This window comes from Lepidochelys kempii, chromosome 14 (assembly GCF_965140265.1).
Source record: "Lepidochelys kempii isolate rLepKem1 chromosome 14, rLepKem1.hap2, whole genome shotgun sequence".
Lineage (NCBI taxonomy): Eukaryota > Metazoa > Chordata > Testudines > Cheloniidae > Lepidochelys > Lepidochelys kempii.
Window position 1 is genome coordinate 13,820,490 of NC_133269.1, and position 21,594 is coordinate 13,842,083.

The 21,594-nt window shown below is 48.5% G+C and overlaps 2 protein-coding genes across 2 annotated transcripts in view; one reads left to right on the forward strand and one right to left on the reverse strand.

The window, feature by feature from the left end:
* ACSF2 (acyl-CoA synthetase family member 2) overlaps positions 1 to 21,594 on the reverse strand; it is a 54,495-nt gene that overhangs the window by 9,577 nt on the left and 23,324 nt on the right. The window lies entirely within an intron of this gene.
* On the forward strand, positions 7,435 to 20,647 carry CHAD (chondroadherin). The gene is made up of 4 exons (XM_073310603.1): positions 7,435 to 8,233; positions 13,085 to 13,248; positions 13,471 to 13,616; positions 19,760 to 20,647. Exons 1-3 carry the CDS (start codon positions 7,454 to 7,456, stop codon positions 13,610 to 13,612), a joined length of 1,086 nt encoding a protein of 361 aa, XP_073166704.1. The 5' UTR covers positions 7,435 to 7,453; the 3' UTR covers positions 13,613 to 13,616; positions 19,760 to 20,647.

Here is a 21,594-nt window from a genome sequence, read left to right on the forward strand (position 1 = left end):
CAGGCTGGTTGGGGGCTCTGCAGCACCTGGGTCCCTAAGCAGAATTCTGGCTGATGGAGCCAGAACTGCCCCAAGGAGCTCCCAGATAGCCCACACTGTACTGCTCTGCAGCAGGTGCAGTATACTCCCTGCTCCATCCCTTGTCCATTCTCCTGGCCTTTGCAGAGAGTAGGGGAGGCCATAACCCTGCTCTCTCTCACCACTGTGCAGGGGTGTAAAGTTGGGGAGGAACCCCCTGTGCATCAACACATAGGCTGGCAAGAATCTGGCCCTATGCTATTCCCTCCAGCTAGAGACAGAGGGCCTTGCCTCACATCCCTCTTACACCAGAGTAATCCTACTGGTGTCAGCAGAGTTATTCCTGATTTACACCAGCGTGAATGCAGACTCAGAGCTGAATTCACACAGGGGACACTGGCTTATGGGACAATGAGCTTTTTAGTGTGGGGTGTTTCAAGTGTATCAAGTTCTACACAGGAGGACATGCTAATAAAAATGAAGCATGGAGGAAAGGGAAGGGACTGCCTCTTTGAGCTAAAACAAGACACCAGAACAGCCCTGCCCTGAGACGCCAGAGAAATACCCTCAATCTATATTTACCCTGTTTTTAAAAGCTGTGTATTTATTGGCTTAGTCCACAAAGGCCTCTGCGGAGAAGCAGAGGAGAGTCACACATTTGTAAATTACTAGGAACCGGATTCACCTCTTTGTAGAACAGCAAATGTTTGCAGAACAGTTAATCAATTAAGAAAGAGGGGAGTGTGGGATAATCCCGCCTCTTCTGAGATGTCCCAGCAGCGCCAGTCCTGGGGGATCTCCAAGGGCCAGGGCTGAACAGGGGCCCCAGCAAAAGAAACACTCACACTAGACCCGTTGTCACCACCACACCACATGCCACCCATGAGACACTGGCATACACCAGGCAAGCTATGAACTTCTGTGGCTCATTGCCCGTTTGCTGCTCAGTCCTTACTCATCCCCAGTCAAGGGCTGTGAAATTCAATGAGTAAATACCAGCTCCTGCCTGCCTGGCAGCAAGACACTCAAATACAAACAGCTGGGAGCCCATGGGCCCCTCCCAGCAGCTGTGTGTGGTGCCAGGTTGTGCAGGACGCCAACCTGCTCCCAGTCTTCTGCAGGAATCTGCTCACTGAAGCAGGGGAGTCAAAAACATTAGCAGAAAGAATTTACCTTTTATTAAACTTTTATATGATTAAAGTGGAACGTGAGACCAGACTCCGTTCCCCTGACGGCAGTGTCCAGGCCCCGTCCCCCAGTAGGTGTGTTCCAACTGGAAGGCACACAGCAGCCATTTAACCTCTGCTGGGTCAAATGGGCTGTATGAGGTGTGCCCAGCATGGCGAGACCCTTCATGGAATAAACCCGATCACCCAGCCCCTTGCATCTGCATTACTGCCCAGCCCATTGTGTTCAGGGCCCCATTGTACTAGGCGCTGTACACAGACAGAGGGAGAGGCAGTCCCTGCATCAAAGGGCGTACAATCTAAAGAGACAAGACAGACACTGGGTATGTCTACACTGCAAAGAGAAGTGGGTGTTCTTAACTCGGGTTAAAACAGCCATGAAGACACAGTGACTCGGCCCCGAACTCAGATCAGCAGCTTGAGTTCAAACCTATAGAGCTACTAACCTGAGTTAAATGCGAGCTGCCGGGTCTTTGCTGCTATTTTAACCCGAGTTAACTAACCTGAGTTAAGAACACACCTTCGTTTGCAGTGCAGACACACCCACGGGGTGAGAGAAAGGAAGGACTAGCCCAGGGGTCTCAAACTCAAATGACCACGAGGGCCACATGAGAACTAGTACATTGGCCCGAGGGCTGCATCACTGACCCAACCCCCGCTGCCCCGCCCCGCCCCCAATCCACCCCTTCCATGAGACCCTGCCCTGCCCCACCTCTTCCCTGCCCCCATTCCAACCCCTTCCCCGAAATCCCCACCCCAACTCCACCTTCTCCCTGCCCCAGGGGGTGCAGGAGGCGTGCAGGGTGCGGCAGGGGGCTCAGGGCAGGGAGTCGGGGTGCAGGAGGGGTGCAGGGTGCAGCAGGGGGTCTGGGTGCAGGAGGGGTGCGGCAGGGGGCTCAGGGCAGGGAGTCGGGGTGCAGGAGGGGTGCAGGGTGCAGCATGGGGTCTGGGTGCAGGAGGGGTGCGGCAGGGGGCTCAGGGCAGGGGGTCGGGGTGCAGCAGGGGTACAGGGTGCAGCAGGGGGTTCGGCTGCAGGAGGGGTTCGGGGGGCGGGCTCCAGCCCGGCGTGCACTGGGGCCAGGGCAGGCTCCTCCAGGCCACGCCTAGCCTGGCTGTGCCTCCAGGCACCACTCCCCGCAGCTCCCATTGGCCGGGAACAAGGAACTGCGGCCAATGGGAGCTGCGGGGGGCGGTGCCTGGAGGCACAGCCAGGGCAACACACCGACCCCTATGCCCCACCCCTCCAGGTCCCGGCTGCTTCCCGGAGCAGAGCGGGGGCAGGGCAGGCAGGGAGGGAGCCTGCCCTGCCCCCAGTGCGCGCCGGGCCGGAGCCACTCTAGGTAAACGCTGGGGCTGCAGGGAGGCCGCAGAAAATAAACATGTGGCCCACGGGGTTGAGACCCCTGGACTAGCCAAATGGTACGGATGGGGAACTGAGGCACAGGGAAAACGAGTGTCTTGCCCGAGGTCACACAGGGAGTCTGTGGCAGAGCCAGGAACTGAAACCAGGTCTCCTGAGTCCCAGTCCAGTGCCTGACCCCATAGTTATTTATTTCCATCTATGCATTCAACCTCTGCTCTGGGCACCTCTCACGAGACATTAACAAATACAGAGTACATAAATAGCTGCAAATCCAGCAGGCTATCTTCATCCCATCCAAAGTACCCCATTCCCCTGCAAACATTGTCACCGCACATCCCCTCCCAGAAGACAGTGGAAACAGATGGCGCTCTGCAGTGTCCCCTAGACTGAGGAACAGGGATTCAGGCTCACTGGGACAGGGATGTGAGCACATTCCAAAGCAGGGCCCCCCCCCCCATGAAGAACACCCTCCCAGCGGCTCAAAACCAGCACCTCAAACTCACCCGGAAGGCAAAGGGCAGATAGCACAGCTCCTGCAGTCGTGTGCATGACGAGATACATGCTCTCAGCAAGCAGGCGGCTGCACTCCGCACTAGCGTCCACTTCTGAAAGGACTGAACGTGCAGCTCCATGCACTGTGGGAATCTAATCTTGCAGCAACAAAGGCCTGGATGAGGATAGTGGGGTGAGCATCCCAAAAACAGCTGCAATCTCTTGGCCAGATGGAAATGGAAAAAGGCTATTCTGGCAGCTGCTGCTATCTAATCATCTAACAGCAGCTGGAGGTCTGATCCGATTCCAGCTGGCAAACCTGAGATGAGCACTCTTTGCCCAAGGGGCATATATACGCTCTTGGCTCTAGCTTCTCAGCCTGTGCACTTTTATGCTCCCAGTTAACTAATTCCTTGCCTAGTGGTGTCAGACAGATGTCTGGCCAATGGGTACCCACTGGCCTTCATCTGGGGACAACGATTCCCATCAGCACGTGCAGCGAATTTTGGAATTTCTTCCTGTTTCTTCACACCATCGTATAGGGCTGGGTCAGACTCATGCAACACGTGCATCATTTCAATGGGGGTTTGTGATGGGGGCAGGGTCAAAGTAAAGGCTGTGTCCCTGTTTACTGGGAGCTCCTTAAATCCAAGCATTGACACAGGACAGCGGGGAACAAATCCCAGAGGAGAGCTGGGTAAGAACAGTGAAATAACCATGAAAAATCCTTTGAATTGTGAAGCAAACTCTCTTAGATGGCGGCTGTGCCCCTTTTGTGTTTGCTTTTGATGACTATCCTCGTGAACAGTCAGGCTCACTGGCAAGAAAAGCTCAAAAGCAGCCAGTCCACACCCATATGCCAAGCTGGCACCTCTCTGAGCCTACCGTCTCGTTCTATAAACCCTCAGCTTTCATCTGAAAATGTCTCTAGCTGTTGTGGTTGTGAAGAGAACCTCCAAAATATCAGGGATGCAGGGATAAGGCTGCAGGGAGCCTGGAACAACAGCTCTGAAAGGTGTGAGCTATCCCTGTTCATCTCAGTGAGGGGTTAACCCAGAGGTCCAGTGATGATGGTTTAAGTGTCACCACTGTTAACTATTTTATTGCTGGTGTAAGAAAGGAGAGGGCAGGTGACAGCTGCATGATTTAACTGTAGGCAATGTCTCATTTTGGTGCAGATAGCACCATTTGGGAGGTAGCACCCCTTTATTTCCTTCCCAGCTAGGGAGCAGTCAGGCCCCAGGAGCCTAACAGAGCCCAGGGATATGCTCAAGCCCCACTGAGGGGGAGTCATGCTCAATGAGCCCACTGGAGGCCACAGAGCTGCTGGAGCCAGAACATTTAAAAGAAATAAGCCTGAGTGGTCTAACAAAGCCACCCCAAAAAAGTGGGGGGGCCGGGTTAGAGAGCAGTGTGGGGGCACGGTTTGCATCATCACATTGGGCATGGACGCAGGGTTTGCATCTTTGCATCGTCACGCGTGGTGCCCACCCAAAAAAATGCACAGGAAAAATAGCAGCCCCAGAGTTAAGCGGAAAAGCCACCAGCCACAAGTGGGTAAAACACCCCACCCCATCTTTAAAGGGCAAACCCAAGAGTCCCTTAATTTAAACCACTTGGCAACCCACAGGTGACACATATGGGAGGAGCTTATTTTATGGGTGGAGTTTGGAAAAGTACCACTATCTTTATTCTCAGTCTGACCCCTGCTGGCAGGCATGTCCATGGAAACCAAACTGTTAGTTAACATTGTGAGGAAGAGGGGGAAAGTGAACGTTGAAAGGTATAAGGCCAACTATTTACAGAGGAAACCTAACTCTGAGAGTTACATTTATCCAACCAAGGAACAGAGATATACCATGTGACCTAGGTGTCCAAACAAAACAGCTGCATTTCAAATGCTGCCAATGAACTGTTCACACACAAGATACAGCTCAGGTATTATTAATAGAAATTATTCAGAAAATAACTTGGAGTAAGTCTGAGAAAGCCGCAGTCTGTTCACAGATAGAAAGAGAAAGATGAAATTTTGGGAATTGCTTTACTAATCATTCCCATGCTGTACGGGAGTTCTCACCGCACGACGGAGCTCCCAGTGGAAAGCCTGGGAAAGAATTTCTGGGGTGCCACTTCTTTAGTTGCTCCAAAGTCCTGATCAGGAATCTCAAAGAGACGTTACATTACGTGGACAAGGTGAGTGAGGCAATATCTTTTATTGGACCAACTTTTGTTGCCTCACCCGTCTTGTCTCTGTAATATCCTGGGACCAACGTGGCTACAACAACACTGCATTAAACTAGGTGTCAGAGTAGTCAATGCACTCGCCTTTCAGTTCTGGAGACCCCGTTTCAAGTTCTTATTAGGCCACAAACACACACGTTTTGTGCCATCTGTTTAACAGATGTCTGACCACAGAATAGCTAGCTCGAAAACCCAGGCTTCCTCTATTGTTCCATCTCAGGACGCAAACCAGTGAGAACTCCTCACATACCGAGGATGGAGAAGAGGATCCAGGCTTTGATTGGCAGCATGCTGCCTGGCCGGACTGAGGAGTACGGGAAGAGCTGCATGGCAAGGTTTGCACCAGATTGTCTACATTACATCTCCAGTCAGCCAATGTTAGCTGTCTCTAAGGTTCAAGAGAAACAAAGTTCACCCCCAAAATGAAAAAATAAAGTAAATAGCCCCATTAAAATGTTCATCTGCAAAACAGAGGCTTGGATGCTGTCAGCCAGTTTGCATAACACCCTCTGGAGCATGCTCAGGAGGGATGGCTAATTCCACATCTCAACAATGGAAAAACCCAGAGATCCCTGTGAATAAGTCAGTCTCTGTGTCCTAAGTCAGCCCTTGGATTTCCTCCCTTTCTTGAGACTGTCTCGCCTCCATAAACACTCCGTCGGGGCTTTGTAGCCAGCTTCAGAGGTGGAAGCCTCAACAAGCTCCCAGTTATGTGCTCGGCTCTCAGTTGTTTGCTACTGCCAGGAACTGGCTAGAAACCAGCTCAAAATGTTCCATTTACCACCTCCACACCACAATTCCTCCCCTGATCTCTCCCCTCTCACACTCAGAAAGGGAGAGAGACCTAGAGATCCTACCTCCTTCCCTTAATTCCCCTCCAAGGGGAGAGCAAGGGGCACCCTCCAGATCTTTAATCCACCTCCTTGTTGCTATTCTTTGTAATCCCTTAACCTGACCAAAGCACCCAGCCCCACTGCCTGTGATGCCGTTAGCCTGACGTGACATGAGCCCCTTCACCAAAGTCCGAGCCATCATGTCTTCCCCTCTCCCCTACCTCTGACTCAGAAGCCCCAGGTGCTACCTGAAAACCACACGGCACCTTAGCTACTGCTCCCCAGGGTATCACAACATCGGGGTCACAACCCCATTATTCCATTCTGGCTAAAGTTCTCCCTAACGGGACATCAGCCAGTCTCTGTCCCCACCACATCATGGAGGTCTCAACTGCTGCCCCATCACCAAACGGCAGGGTGTCTGTCCCCCATAGCTCACACCGCCAGAGTCTTTCCCCACTACCATATCACCATAGGGCCAGCTGCCCTTCAGTCCCAGGTTGGTCAGACTGTGACTAGCTCAGCAGGAACTAGGCTTCTCCCCACCTCATCTTTCTCTGACCATGACAGATCCTGAAGTCCTCATCCATTATTAGCACTACAGTGGCACCCACAATACACCTGGAGCTGTCCACACACTGAACCTACCCCCAATTGCTCCCAATCTCACTCAATCCTCGCACAGGAAATAAGTGGGAGATGGACAGAATAAGGATGCCAGGGTTTGTCCCTATATAACAACAGGGTTTCTCCCTATCTTTAAAGCCTCTGAAAATAGTTCAAGATTCCACCCATGTTAAAATGTCACCAGTAAACACATGGAAAACATCAGTACAGGAGGGGTGGGCCCTGTACCAGTTAATGATCCCTGCCATACCCCCTGAGTCTGGCACTGAAGGGGGACAGGTTCTGTGTCCCCTATCCCTGGACTTGGTTCTCCATCTCTGAGTCACCGAGGGCTTTATCACCACCTGCTTCAGTGGGGAGCGAAGAGATCCCCCCCAAAAGGCAGATACACACGCTGTTTTCTCTGCCCATTTACCTCCCTGTCCCATGGGGAAAACTGCTCCAGCCTGCTGTCTGCAGCACAGCAGTGGAGGTTTGAAGAAGCCCAAAGGGGTTAAAGTCACACTGAACTCCCAAAGTCAGTCGCTTCCAAGTCAGAGTCTGGCTGCTGCCTGCGGTTTGTGGGAAGGGATTTCGTTTTTTAATAACAGCATTATAAATAGGGCTGTGTTCAGCTTGCTGCAGACTCTCACTCGCTCGTCTCCCTCCTCCTGCCGCTGCTCTTCCCTCCTACACGGATCCCTGTGCTGGCCATGGACCGGTCAGCCTTCTTCCTCAGCCTCCTCAGCTTGCTGGTGTGCCTCCTCCCTATCCTCCAGGCATGCCCCTCGAGCTGCCACTGCCATGGAGGAGAGCTCCAGCACGTCATCTGCGACAACGTCGGGCTGAAGAAGATCCCCAAGGTGTCCGAGCAAACGCGGCTCCTCAATCTGCAGAGGAACAACTTCCCCGTCCTGCCGACCAACGCCTTCAGGGAGATGAAAGGGCTCGTGTCCCTCCACCTCCAGCATTCCCAGATCAAGGAGATCTCCAGCGGTGCCTTCCGGGGGCTGAAGCAGCTTGTCTACCTTTACCTGTCCAATAACGATATCAGCGTCATCAAGATGGGTGCCTTCGACGACCTGTCGGAGCTCACGTACCTGTACATGGACCACAATAAGATCTCGGACCTGCCCAAGGGGCTCCTCTCCCCACTCATGAACCTCTTCATCCTGCAGCTGGGCAGCAACAAGATCCGAGAGCTGAGATCGGGGGCCTTCAGTGGTGCTAAGGACCTGCGCTGGCTCTACCTCTCTGACAACTCCCTCTCCTCCGTCCAGCCCGGGGCCCTGGATGACGTGGAAAACCTAGCTGTCTTCCATCTGGATAAGAACCAGCTGAGCACTTACCCAGTGGCTGCAATGAGCAAGCTGAGGGTAGTGGAGGACCTGAAGCTTTCTCACAACCCCATGAAGGTCATTCCCGACTATGCCTTCCAGTCCTTCGGGCGCTACATGGAGACCCTCAGTCTGGACAACATGGGCCTGGAAAAGGTAGGTTCCTTTCCACCCTCCCTCCCCTTTCAAATCGAAACGTAGGGCCTGGTTCTCTTCTCACTTACAGTGCTGTCACGCTTCTGTCCTGATCTGCATGGGTCTGAGGAAAAGGAGACTCAGGGTCACAGTTTTGGCAGAAGGGTGAAGGGTTCACTAGCAATTAAAAAAGGCACCTGAACCTTTGAACATCCACGTGATGAATAAAAATGAGAGGACCCCCTCCTCTTGTGCTATGGGATGCTAAGCTCTCCTGGGCTCACTGAGCCCAGCGGAAGGGCGGTGGGGCCCAGCTCCAATGGGAAATGTATTCTGGTGCTCTGAAATAAATGAGCAAAGACCTCCCAGCCTTGGGAGGTGGGGTTGGGGAAATAAGAGGCAAGGGGCTGCCCCGTGCTCAAACTGGCAGGACACAGTGGACTGGTAGAGCTGAACTGCCCCGTCTCCTGAGCTGCAGCCTGTACCTGCTGTCGGTTCGAAGTGTGGGGGGAAGGAGATTCCTCCAGAAGCATTATGAATAGCAGCAGTTTCTTCCTAGTGCAGTGCAGACAGATACCCAGTGCACACATGTCCATCTTCTACCTTTTTTAAAAAAAACTTCCAACTTTACACTCTATAAAGAAAGGTTTGTCTATTGATGAGCTCTCAAGAGAAACTCTTGCAGCCTTTTACAAAGGAGCCCTGTTTCTACCCAGAGAGCAGGAGGGACATTCAGGTAACCCAGCAAAATACCCCTCTTTTTCTCATGGAAAAAGTCAGGGCCACGGGTAGGAGCATCACGCTGAAGGAGCTACTTGCAACAGGACCCCTGGAATACCAGGCAGTAAAGGCACATATCCAGCTCAGGAAGGACAGGACCTCAAAGCAGCAATGTCCCACATTGCTCTGTTGGGATGCAACAGGATGATGAAAGAGCAGCTCAAAACATCCCAAGATGCTGTGCCAAGAAGCACAGGGATGGAGAGTATCCAGGGGAAATAGGATAGCACCTCACAGCAAGGCAGTACCTCATCATGTGGTGCAGAGGGATGGAGAACATCCCAGTGAAAAAGATGAGCGCCTTCTAGCAACACGGAGCCAGCATCATACTGTGCTGGGGTGTGCAGAGCATCTGCATTCAGAAGGACACAACCCAACAGCAGCAGAGAGCTGCCCAACGGTGTTGGGAGTTAGAGAACATCCACGTTACAAAGGCAATACAGCATCCCAGAATGCCAAGCTAGGAAGCTGGAATTTATCCAGGTTGAGGAGGACAGTATCTATAGCAGCACAGTGTCCCTTCGTCGACATTTCATCTCTTTCCTATTCTCGAGATTACAGTCCCCATACGGATTGGTGTAATCAAACTCATTCACCTGGAAATTATCTGCTGACACATCTATGGAAGGACTCCACAGATGACGAGCATGTCATCCTTCAGTGACGCTGCCATGTCACTACTGGGGGCATCAACTCAGATTCTATCTGGTCTCATCACGCATAAATCAGAAGATACAGATTAAATGTGAAACTAGATGCAGAGACACCAGAGACAAGATGAGATTTAATGAGTCCAAGATGTTGGGATGCTCAACAGATGCAAGCGCTCTTTATACCATCAAGGAATTAGCTGAACAAACTGGAAGTCTATGAATTCAGTCTAGCTATGCAGTGACCTTGTTAATCTGGAGAACAGTACCTTGGGCATGAGAATGGAATTTTACAGCAAACAGATGTCGAGTAAGTTCTTCCATCTGTTTGATCAATACGTTGCTAGCTAGAGATGAAGGGTTTAGTCATTGCTGACTTACAGGCGTGCATTGCCTGAAGTCCATAGAGTTATATTCACTCTCACCAGTGGTGAACTTGCTCAGTGGATCGATGGTAGTTCTTTGTTATGTGTATTATCTTGTGCTGCATTGCTGTTTTAACGGGGTTGTCTCGGTATAATTCTGCACATTGACTGTCCCTCATCTTTCATACTTTTTGCCATCATTTTAACAACATTCCAATATAAAAAACTACCTCTGATATCATCTCACATCTCCTGTAGCTTCTTTCAGATTGGAGAGATCCAACCACATGTAACTGGTCGACAAGGTGCATAGAGGAACCATTTCATCCACCAATGGAGTCCCTTCTGGGGTGGAACACAGCAGCTGTTTCACAGTGCACACACCACTTCCTTTGTATGCAAAAGTGGAAAAGAATGCCAGATCCAACCTAAACTGCAGAAGGAGTTTGGCTAGGCAGAACAGAATTATACAAATTAGCCAAGACACGAGGGTTAACACCGCTAGCTTTGCAAAAAAGTGCTCTTGATGCTTTAAGGACCTACTAGTGGTCAGTAATCGACAGGAACTTTGTTTGAGGTCTCATATGAAATATGGCACTTCCTGCAGCCAAGTGCCCTCATAACAAAGTCTGGACCATTTGATTAGTACAACCGAGAGAGGCATGCCACCAGATGATCATTCCCATTTCACTATGAACACGGTCAGCCATGGTTGCTCCACAGTTTTCATTTTTTCACTCTAAAGGTATGTCTACACTGCAGTCAGAGGAGCAACTGCACCCATGTGTAGACACACCCGAGCTAGCTTTGATCTAGCTAACTTGAATAACAGTAGCAGTGAAGTCGTGGCAAGGCATGTTATATAAGCCCACCTGGGACCCTGGGTAATTATTTGAGCAGCTAGCCCATGCTGCTGTGGCTTTGCTATTGGTTTTTGAGCTAGCTAGATCAAAGCTAGCTTGGGTACCTCTACACGTGCTGCAGCCACACCTCTGACTGCAGCCTAGACACACACAAATTAGTTTTCTCCTCACGCTTGCCAAAGGCCTTGTATCCATATGACCCATGTGATCCATATGTATGTATGTGAGTCTCCCTGGACACAGTGGCCAGGTGATGGTGGTATTTAAAGTATGCAATGGTGATAATATCTGTGTTGCAGCCATTTCCCCACCCCACCCCCCAGGAAATACCATTCTCAGCTCCTCTTCTCTGATAGGGTTGGATTCTTCTGTGTGGTTTCAAAATTCTATAGCCACTCGGATGTGCGAAATTGTTCCAGATGAGAATCCCTGTCACTGTTGCAATTAACATCACCATTGTCACACCAGAAAAGAAAGAGATCTTAAACAATTTTGCAACTCTAGTACTGGGAAGTCCTCTCACACGCACGGAAACAAAGAGACCAGACTCTTCTCCGAAGCTTTAAACAAAGATATTATGACACCCATTTCTAACAGGGCTCAGTACCATATTAGCTATGTGCCCCCCCAAAAGTGAACAATAATCATCTTGCATCTACAAAAGGACCTTCATCTTGAAGGATCCCAAAGTGCCTGAAGCTCGGAGATAAAGCATAGCAGCTGTTTAACAACACACGGCAGCATTACAAAACAACTGGAACAGGAAGTGAAGTAGAATGCCATATTAGATTAAAACCGCAGGGGGAATTTAGGTGCTCAGAACGGAATTACTCAAACTGGAATTTGGCCAGGACACTGGCGTCAAACACCCATGCTGCACAAAGCACCAGAAGTGGTCAGGACCTTGGTTTCACATCTCATCAGAGAGACAGCACTGGCAGCAGCATAGTAGAACCCGCTGGGATTTATTCTGTGCTGAACCATAGGGGGCTGTCACCTGCTGACTTCCCAAGACTACTCGCTGCAGGACTTCGGAGGTCTCTTATACAAGCACTAATCCAACCCGACGCTGCTTGGTTTGTAAGATCTCCCAGGTTTGCAGCCTGAGATGGCATAGCTGCAGGAGCTGGGACGCACACTGAGAGGACATGTCTGAGGAGTGATCAGTGAGACATGAAAATACACAGATGGGTATTTGACACAGAGCTTTCTGGTGGACCGATGGATGCGTCTCTGGAGATAACAAATCTGTTTTCTCCCCTTCCCACGGTTCTGAAAAGAACAGGAAAGGGGGGGAAGAAAACAAGTTTGTTATTGCTAAGAGAAGCACCCATGCAGTCAACAGTTTCCTCTGTAACCAATGGGCTGCAGGGAAGTTTGCGCTGATGGGTTTGCATTTTACACAAATTCTTCCAAACTAAGTCCCTATGGACAAGTAGGATTGGGATGGGGAGAAGGGGAGATGGCTAACAGGAGGTGCACAATTGCCAGTTTTCTCTCTCTGGCACACTGCATTTTACTCTCAGTGCGTGAAGGGGGCTATATTTTAAAGCCTGCCCATAGGCCACGAACACACAGACTTGCAAACAACCCATTAGGGAGGGGAGGGAGAGGGAGAGAGAGAGAGGTGAGGAGACCAAGGCACTGGACGCCTGCCCTGCTGCATCTACAGCGCTCTGAAGCCAAGTGTAACTTTCCACTCAGAGCCCACGGGGCACTGCCAAAGCCTACAGGCCCTTCAGACTCCACAAACACTCCCTCCATCAACAGTTCCATGAGCGGGAACGCAACAGGGACTGGGAGGAATTCCAGCCCTGGAAAGGTTTGTACCCAGGAAATGTCGCGGCCCATTTAGAGAGGAGGAGCATGCTTTAGAAACAAATGGGACTGGCCTGACCTCAGCTTTTCTTTGGGCTATATGGAGGGGCCTGTGGAAGGCAAGGAGCAAATGGGGAGGGGCTTGGGCTTTAGCCCCTGTGGTGGGAGGAACTAAAATCCATCACTGAAAAAGAAAAACACCTTCCATGCTTCTGCCTCCTGAATCCCTCCCGGGGGCCATGGAGGAAATTCCTTGCTCCTTACCCTCTCCCACTCTCTCCAGCCCCTCTGCTGTCACTAAAAGCCATGAACACAGGCGGCCTGGAAGAGAAGGGAATGGAGAACATCCCCCACTCGCCCGAGTCACAGCAATCCGCATCTCCCCTTGTGCTTTAGTTTTCAGATAAAGCATTTGCTGGAGTGACCACACTGAAGACTGTTCACATCGAGAACAACAGACTTAACCAGCTACATGGGAACTTCCCGTTCAGCAGCCTGGAGAACTTCACCCTGTCCAATAATCCTTGGCACTGCTCCTGTCAGCTAGCAGCTCTGCGCAAGTAAGAGACACTTACTTCTCTCTCTCCCCTACCCAATCTGGTGCCCACTGACCAGGTCCAGGGGGAAGGTCCCGGTTAGTTGTGCCCGGTGAGGAGGAAGAGGCAATACCAATAACTTGACACTTGGTCAGTAATGCAGTTTCCGGTCTCCTCTGGCAACCCACGTGAGCAGTAGTCTGTCCCCTTCTGAAGCTTAGGGGTTTTCTGTTTGTCCTTCCCCAGGTGGTTGGAGTCCAGCCGCTCCCGCCCTGATGCGGTTTGTGCCTCACCATCTCAGTACCGAGGGCAGCAGATAAGAGACACTGCCGCACTCCGCAGCTGCAAACTCCCCACCAGGAGGCCCAGGAAAGGAAACCGCCATTAAACAGGTAAGAAGCTTTTCACAACCACACCCTGTTCTTCTTCCTTCTCCTTCCATCTCACACAGACTTAAACCAAGTCCTGGTCCCCCTGAAGTCAATGGGAGTTTTACCCTGGACTTCACTGAGACGAAGGATCACCTCCAAAACAGTTAATCCATTTACCTGCCATGACCTAAATGTATAGGTTATAAAGCCAGAAGGGATCATTTTAATCATCTAGTCTGACCTCCTGTATAATAGGCCAGAGAACTCTCCTGGGCTAATTCCTGTTGGAACTAGAGAAAATCTTTTAGAAAAACATCCAACCTTGATTTAAAACATTTCCAGTGATGGAGAATCTCCCACAACTCTTAGTATGTTGTTCCAATGGTTAATTACCATCATTGACGACAAATTGTGCCTCATTTCTAGTCTGAATTTGTCTAGCTTCAACTTCCAGCCATAGGATCTTGTTGTACCTTTGTGAGCTAGATTGAAGAGCCCTTTACTGCCAAAGTTTTGTTCACCACATAGGTACTTACAGACAGATCAAGTCACCCCTTAATCTTCCCTCTGGTAAGATAAATAGAATACACGCCTTAGTCTCTCACTACGGTAGAACCTCAGAGTTACGAACACCTCAGGAATGGAGATTGTTCGTAACCCTGAAATGTTTTTAACTCTGAACAAAATGTTCTGGTTATTCCTTCAAAAGTTTACAACTGACTTCATACAGCTTTGAAACTTTACAATGCAGAAGAAAAATGCTGCTTTTAACCATTTTAATTTAAATGAAACAAGAACAGAAACAGTTTCCTTACCTTGTCAAATCTTTTTTTACTAGTTTACGTGTAACGCAGTACTGTACAGTATGTGCTTTTTTTTTTTTTTTTTTTTGGTCTCTGATGCTACCTGATTACGTGCTTCCGGTTCCAAATGAGGTGTGCGGTTGACCGGTCAGTTCATAACTCTGGTGTTCATAACTCTGAGATTCTACTGTATAAGGCATGTTTTCCAATCCTTTAATCATTCTTGTGGCTCTTCTCTGAACCTTCTCAAATTTATCTGCATCCTTCTAGAACTGTGGACAGCAGAACTGGACACAGTATTCTCGCAGCAATTGCATCAGTGCCAAACACAGACTTACCATAACCTCCCTACTCCTACTCCAGATTCCTTTTATACACACAAAGATCACTGTAGCTCTTTTGGCTACAGCATCAGACTAGGAGCTCATGTTCAACGTATTATCCACCATGACCCCCAAGTCCTTTTCAAAGACACTGCTTTCCAGGATAGAGTCCCCCATCCTGTAAGTGTGGCCTACATTCTTTGTTCCTAAATGTATGACCTTAGGTTTGGCCACATTAAAGCACGTATTGTTTGCTTGCACCCCACTTATCAACCAATGCAGATTGCTCTGTATCAGTGACCTGTCCTTCATTATTTACCACTCCCCCAATCTGTGTGCAAACATCTGCAAACATAAAATTATTGCTGATGAAGTTTTCTTCCAGCTCATTGATAAAAATGTTAGCATAGGGCCAAGAACTGATCCCTGCAGGATCCCACTAGAAACACACTCACTTGAAAATGATTTCCCCATTTACACTTACATTTTGAGATCTATTATTTGGCCAGTTTTTAATCTATTGTGTGCCATATTAATTTTGTATCCTTCTAGGGTTTTTTTTAAACAAAATGTCACGTGGTACACCAATTCACACGCCTTACAAAAGTTTTAAGACTATTTCATCAATACCATGACTTCTATCAACCAAACTTGTGATCTCAAAAAGAGATATCAAGTTAGTTTGATGGGATCTATTTTCCATAAATCCATAATTCCATTGACTGGCATTAATTACCTTCCTTTAATTCGTTATTGATCAAGTCCCATATCTGCCATTCCATTATTTTGCTTTGGATTGATGTCAAGCTGACAGGCCTAGAATTACCTGGGTCATCCTATTTACCCTTTTGAAATATTGGCACAACTTTAGCTTTCTTCCAGTCCTCTGGAACTTCCCCTCTTTTCCAAGACTTACTGTTAATCAACATACATGGTCTAGAGAGCACCACAACCAGCTGTCTGAGAACTCCTGGATGAAAGTTATCTGGACCAGCTGATTCCAAAATGTCTAGCTTTAGTAGCTGCTTTTTAACTTTCTCCCAAATTACTGTTGGAATGGGAACTGTTTCATCATCTATATCATCTAGCTTTTCCCCAAATATGGAATGAATATTTGTTGAACACTTCTGTCTTTTCTGCATTATCATTGACAATTTACCATTTCCATTTAGTAACAGGCCAATATCACTGCTAGGATTCTTTTGCTCCTAATATACTTACATTCCTTAACTCTGCTGGCCATAGAGTTCGCCTTCTGTCCTTTTGCTTGCCTTATCAATTTTCTACAATTCCTACCTTTTGATTTATATTCATAACTATCAACTTCCCTTTTCTTCCATTTGGCTTGGGCGTACATAATTATTTTTATAGCTGCTTTCACTTCCCCTCTAAGCCAGGCTAGTTTTTTAACCAGTGTAGCCTTCTTTATTGAATGTGGCTTTTGGGGTATCTTGTAAAATGGTCTCAAACAATTCCTAATCATCATTCACATTTTTCTGTTCAAATTCTCTCTCTCAGCTGATTTGGCTCATAATTGTTTTATGAAACTGGTCCTTTTGAAGAACCAAGTATATGGGTTTGGACTTTATTCTATTTGCACATAACAAATGTGAACAAATCATGATCATTTGTGCCTAAGCTACCATTAATTTTTAGTTACATGATCCATTTCTCTTTGTCTGTCAAGACGAGGTCGAATATAGAACTCCCCCTGGTAGGATGCAACACTTTTTGAGGCAGAAAACTGTCATCTGTAATATTTAGAAATTCGGAGGACATTTTAGTTCTGTCAGATCTGCAACAGGTCATCAGATTGAGGACCCCATCGATAATGCAGTTTCCCCACCATATACAATACAGATAAGTGCTTAAGGAGCCTGCCATCCTTTTCTCTAGTGTGATTCACAGCAGACACCAACTAGTACCCCTTCCTATGCATTATCTGTTAGGACACTGATTTATTAGCATTCAAGACCATTATCTTCCAAGCTGTCAGTGACTCAGAGACAGGTAATGCCATTTTTGACAGAATGCTGCTCCCCTTCCCGTTTCGCCCACTCAAGCCTTTCTTAGTAGGTTATGACCATTGATTTTTACGTTCTAATAATGTGACTCCTCCCCTCAGGTTACAATAATACCAACTAGGTCAAATTTATGCTCACAACTGAGCAATTCCAATTCCTCTAGTTTAATACCTAGCTCCAGCCTTGGTGTAGAATAATTTAGCAATTTCTTCTCTTCACGTCCTTTGGTGACTTGATTAATTTTGTTCTCAACAGCTTGATTTTCTGCTAGATGAGTGCTCATTTGTTCCCTCTTTTCACCCTTCTCTTGTAGTTTAATGCCCTCCCCTCCCATCAGGCTGGCTCCCCTTCAAGAGTCTTCATTGCCCTAGCAACAGTGGATGACACCACAGTCTCTGAGCCCGCAGCCTTCTAGAGCCGTGATGGGAATTCTTTCCTGAGCGGCTGTGATGGTGTCAGCTCCACAGAGCAAAAGCAGACTCTCAAATACAGGCCTCAGAGGGCAAGTAAAGGTGAAATATCTATTTAGGGTATGTGTACACAGCAAAGAAAAACCCGTGGCTGGCCTCTGCCAGCCAACTCAGTCTCACAGGGCTTGGGCTGTAGGGCTATTTCATTGCTGTGTAGCCTTCTGGGCTTGGGCTAGAGCCCAAGCTCTAGGACCCAAGCCCAGAAGGCTACACAGCAATGAAACAGCCCCACAGTCCAAGCCCCGCATCGGCTAGCACAGGCCAGCTGCAGGTTTTTCTTTGCTGTGTACACATACCCTTAAACGTTAGGCCAAATTCATCCCTGGTGTAGACCCAGTGAAATCAATGGAGTCAAACTAGGGATGGATTTAGCCCACAGTCTTGTCTTGACTAGGGATCATAAGCCTTTTATTTTTCTAAAGTTTCCCAGTTTTCTTCCCAAAAGGCCTTTCTGGGGGAAGTGGATGGGTCAGGGGATTGGGGATGGGACACTCAACCATTAGCCTCTGTCAAATGTGGGCAAGGTGGGTAATGACCAAAAATCACTGCCATCAGACAGCTGGGCAGTGAGCTCTATGCAATACGCTGGTGGCCACAGTGTAGTTTTCAGTGGAACATCATCCACGACCCCACCTGCATTCTTGCTGGCACTCTCAGTAAAGAAGCCAGTGACTGCTTGGGCTGCAGAGCCCGAGCTACTCTCATATCCTAGCAAAGGTCTCTCCAGCTCAGCTTGGAAACCCATTGGCAGGGCACAGTGGGGAAAGGTGGCACCAAGGCCACCCATCTTGTACCTGGTTCAGTATCTAAGCAGAAGACTTGGCTCTCCTGGGGTCAGCTCAGCACCTCGTTTATTTATTTAAAGCACTGATTTAAAAACAAGGCCTTGTGCCCTGGAACATGGTGTCCTGCTGAGCCCAGAGCTGTGCCCCAGAGAAGGGAGAGCAGAGACAGCAAACGGGTTTTGAATCAGAAGGTTGGTGCAGGAGGTAGGAAGGTAAGAGCAGGGAGGAGAAAGGGAGAAGGTGACACAGGAGATAGGGTTGCCTGGGCCATAAGCAAAGATCTTGTTGATCCTCAGTCTGGACACTGAATATGCAAATACATCACAGACCCATCTCCCTCTGTTGAAAGCTGCTGAGTGTATTATCTTAAGGATTCAGAAAACCAAGAACCTCACCAACGTTTTACTGTGCCCTCTTGCACCTCAGCTGCTGCTCAGCGTTTTGTTTGTCTGACGGCCTGATCCAAAGCCCACTGAAGTCACTGGAAGAACTCCCATTGATTTCTACGGGGCTTTGGATCAGGCTCTAAGTTTGTAAGCTGTGTGGACAGGGACCTTTTCTTTTTTGATTTGTAACATGCTGGGCACCTTTACGGCACTGTTTAAGTAACAGTGACAACCACTTTTACTGCTCTAACAGAAGAGGTAGGGAGCAGCCACTTGTGGCTCTCCGATTCCCAGTTCACCAGGCCCAAACTTTGTTTTCTACATCCATGGCTAAAGAGATGGTGAAAACAAAGCTATATGTCCTGAGTGCCAGAGGAGATACCAGCTCTTCTACCCCTTCCCGGAGTGATGCCATTTCTCCTGGACGGCTGGCAGATGTTATTGATTACAGATGCAAATACCAGCCATTCCAGGCAGGGCTGGTAGACTTCCGCACTGGAAGTGGAAACTTTACTTTTCTAAACCACAGTGCTTAACTTAGTGTATGTAGGAGACTCTCCCTTCTCGGGCAGGAAGAGGAGAAAGCCAAACCCCCATTCCAGAGCCCTCCTCCAGAAGGGTGGAATAACAAAACGACGATGATAATAATACTTTGCCTTGAGATCCTCACATACAGGGTGCTCTACAAAAGCAATTTCCCAACATCAGTGAACTGATTCTCACAACTCGTGAGTCAGAGAATTTATCCCTGTTGTACAGATGTGAAAACAAAATACCTTCAAGCTAGGCACACAGATCCATCCTAAGGCACCTAATTAAGTGTCCTGATCTTTACAAGGGTCAAATACCTACAGTTTCCCCTGCTTGCACTGAGAGTTGTGCTCAGCACCTCTGAGAGGCAAGTGACTTATTGAGATGCCTATATATACTGATTTAAGGTGTAATCTCTATGAATGACTTATGCCTTTTAGGTGCTCAGCTTGAAACATTTTAAGAGGGTCTGATTTTCAGAGGGAAGGTGCTCTGAGAATCAGGCTTCTTTGCAGTGTCTCAGCCCAGGCACCCCAAATCACTTGTTGCTTTTGAAAATCTAGGCCTCAGGTGTGTGTGTTCAGGCAGCCAAGTTTGAAATTTTAGGTAAGTTACTTAAGAGTTGCACAGCAAAATAGTGGAAGAGCCAGGATCACAGAACCCATCGGCCTGGTGTCCAGTGGAAACTGGGGTTGTTTGGCACCTCTGAAAAGGAGGTCAGGTGTCTCCTGACTCACAGTTGTGTAAGCCATTCATGAGACCATGAAAAAGCCTCAAGTCCCTGGATCTGCTTAAAAAACCTTTAAACATAGATTCATTTTCTCCCTCCTCTGCCCTAACAGGCCCTGGTATGGCTTGTCCAGGTGACTGGCCACTTCAACCAATCAGAAAACTACTGACTCCATCCAAGTCCACCCATAAGCTTCTACCATCTGTCAAGAGACATTTCTGATGTATCTGATCACCTCTAGCCTCCTCACAATCCTCGCCTATCTGCTGACTGGAGGATGGAATCCAACTTTTCAATCTTTTCCAACATCTATGTATTTTAAAAGAGGCATTTTTTAAACTAAACTATGCATGACAATGCTAATACAAGCTAACCTAGATCCTGCCCGTAAAACACAGTCATCTTCCCAGAGGCAACCTAAACCCATGTCCCTGATTATCCTGTTTGTCTCCATCTTTCTCCTTCCAGTGGGATGCAAGTGAATAGAAAGCCATAAGGGTTCCTCCCTCCCCCGGCCCCTGACTGCTCCAGAAGGAAAGCCATCCCACTCAACTCATGCAGACAGAAACCTCCTCCAACCTGAGGAGGTGATCCCTGCAGGTCAGGGCAGAGGACCACAGGTGAAGCAATGTTCAGGGTTCAGTGGACCTGGAGAGTGAGTTTCCCTTACAGTCCAGCAGGGGGTGATCTCTCTAGGTCAGGCTGAGGTCTGCTAGTGTTGGGGAACCTCAACATTGAAATAGCTTAGAGATTGGATTCTCTTCTCACCCCACAGGAAGGCGGTCTCACAAAGTACCTACATATGTAAGGGGAGAGGTTTGCACCGTATCAGCCTATATCTGGGGAGCGATCTTGCTCTCCAGTCCTCCTCCTCTTCTCCCCACCCCTAACCCAGAAAGCCTAGCGGGAGAACAAGATGACTATGGTTTATCGTCATGGATTTTACAATACCACAATTTCAACTTAACTGCATTTTTTTATCTAAAGATTTATATAAATATATATAAATATATATATATTTATTCCTCTGTAACTGAGTGTAAATGACTCTTAGGAGGATGAAAACTCCTCTTACTCTTATATAGAAAACAAATTGTATATTTTCTTATGTACATCTTCTGTATAAAGCTCTCGCTGCAAAGATGCACTCAGCAGGTTTCCAAGTTTCTGCCTGAGGCCTGGTGACTCATGCTGCAAACTGGGTGTGAGTCCAGCTACACAGCTCAATCCAGACCCTAGTCCCCCTTTATCCTGCCTGCAGGTTCAGAACAAAGTCGTTTTAAAGAAAATGGTTTTATTAGCAGCCCTACTACTGTGCAGGAAGCGGTGACTCACATGTTCCAAGTATTGGCCACCTTGTAATAATGGTGGGGAACATCGTGGGAGGCCACGTATAGGCCTGCTGTAAAGTAAATGCCTGCCACCCCATTGAAGTTCATGGAGTTAGGCCACAGCTGAGTTTGGCCCCTGGTGTTTTAAACTCAGCCCTGACAGCTTCACACAAGAAGCAAAGCCGCAGAGCTCCCTTGAGACATCACCCCGTTCCAGATAAGTTGCCCCACACTCCCTTCGTGCTGCTCCCTCCTCCCAGAGCACACAGCAGGGCTGACAAAACTCTTGGTATCAGCACGTTCTGAAGCTGCCAGCAATAAGAGCAGAAATCTGACGCCTAGTCTCGTGTGGTTAACCCATCACATCACTGTTTCCTCGCCCTTCACAGGCAGCTTGTTACTTCCTTTAAAGCAAAACAACCAGGCTGTGCGCGCTCACTCGCCTTCAAGGACTCCCAGATCCGTTTCTCAAATGGATAATGAGGGTGAGATCTGGGGCCGATTACACAGAAAGAGACAATGCCCCACTACGTTAAACATAGCTGATGCATTTTGCAGTAAACCCCACTGAATGATGGATGGGACCGGGCTGGACATTCAGAACACCCCGTTGTTC

Coding starts and splice junctions, on each gene's coding strand:
- CHAD (XM_073310603.1), top strand. CDS start 7,454: ATGGACCGGTCAGCCTTCTTCCTCAGCCTCCTCAGCTTGCTGGTGTGC. Junction 8,234..13,084: donor ACAACATGGGCCTGGAAAAG/GTAGGTTCCTTT, acceptor CTTGTGCTTTAG/TTTTCAGATAAAGCATTTGC. Junction 13,249..13,470: donor CAGCTAGCAGCTCTGCGCAA/GTAAGAGACACT, acceptor GTCCTTCCCCAG/GTGGTTGGAGTCCAGCCGCT.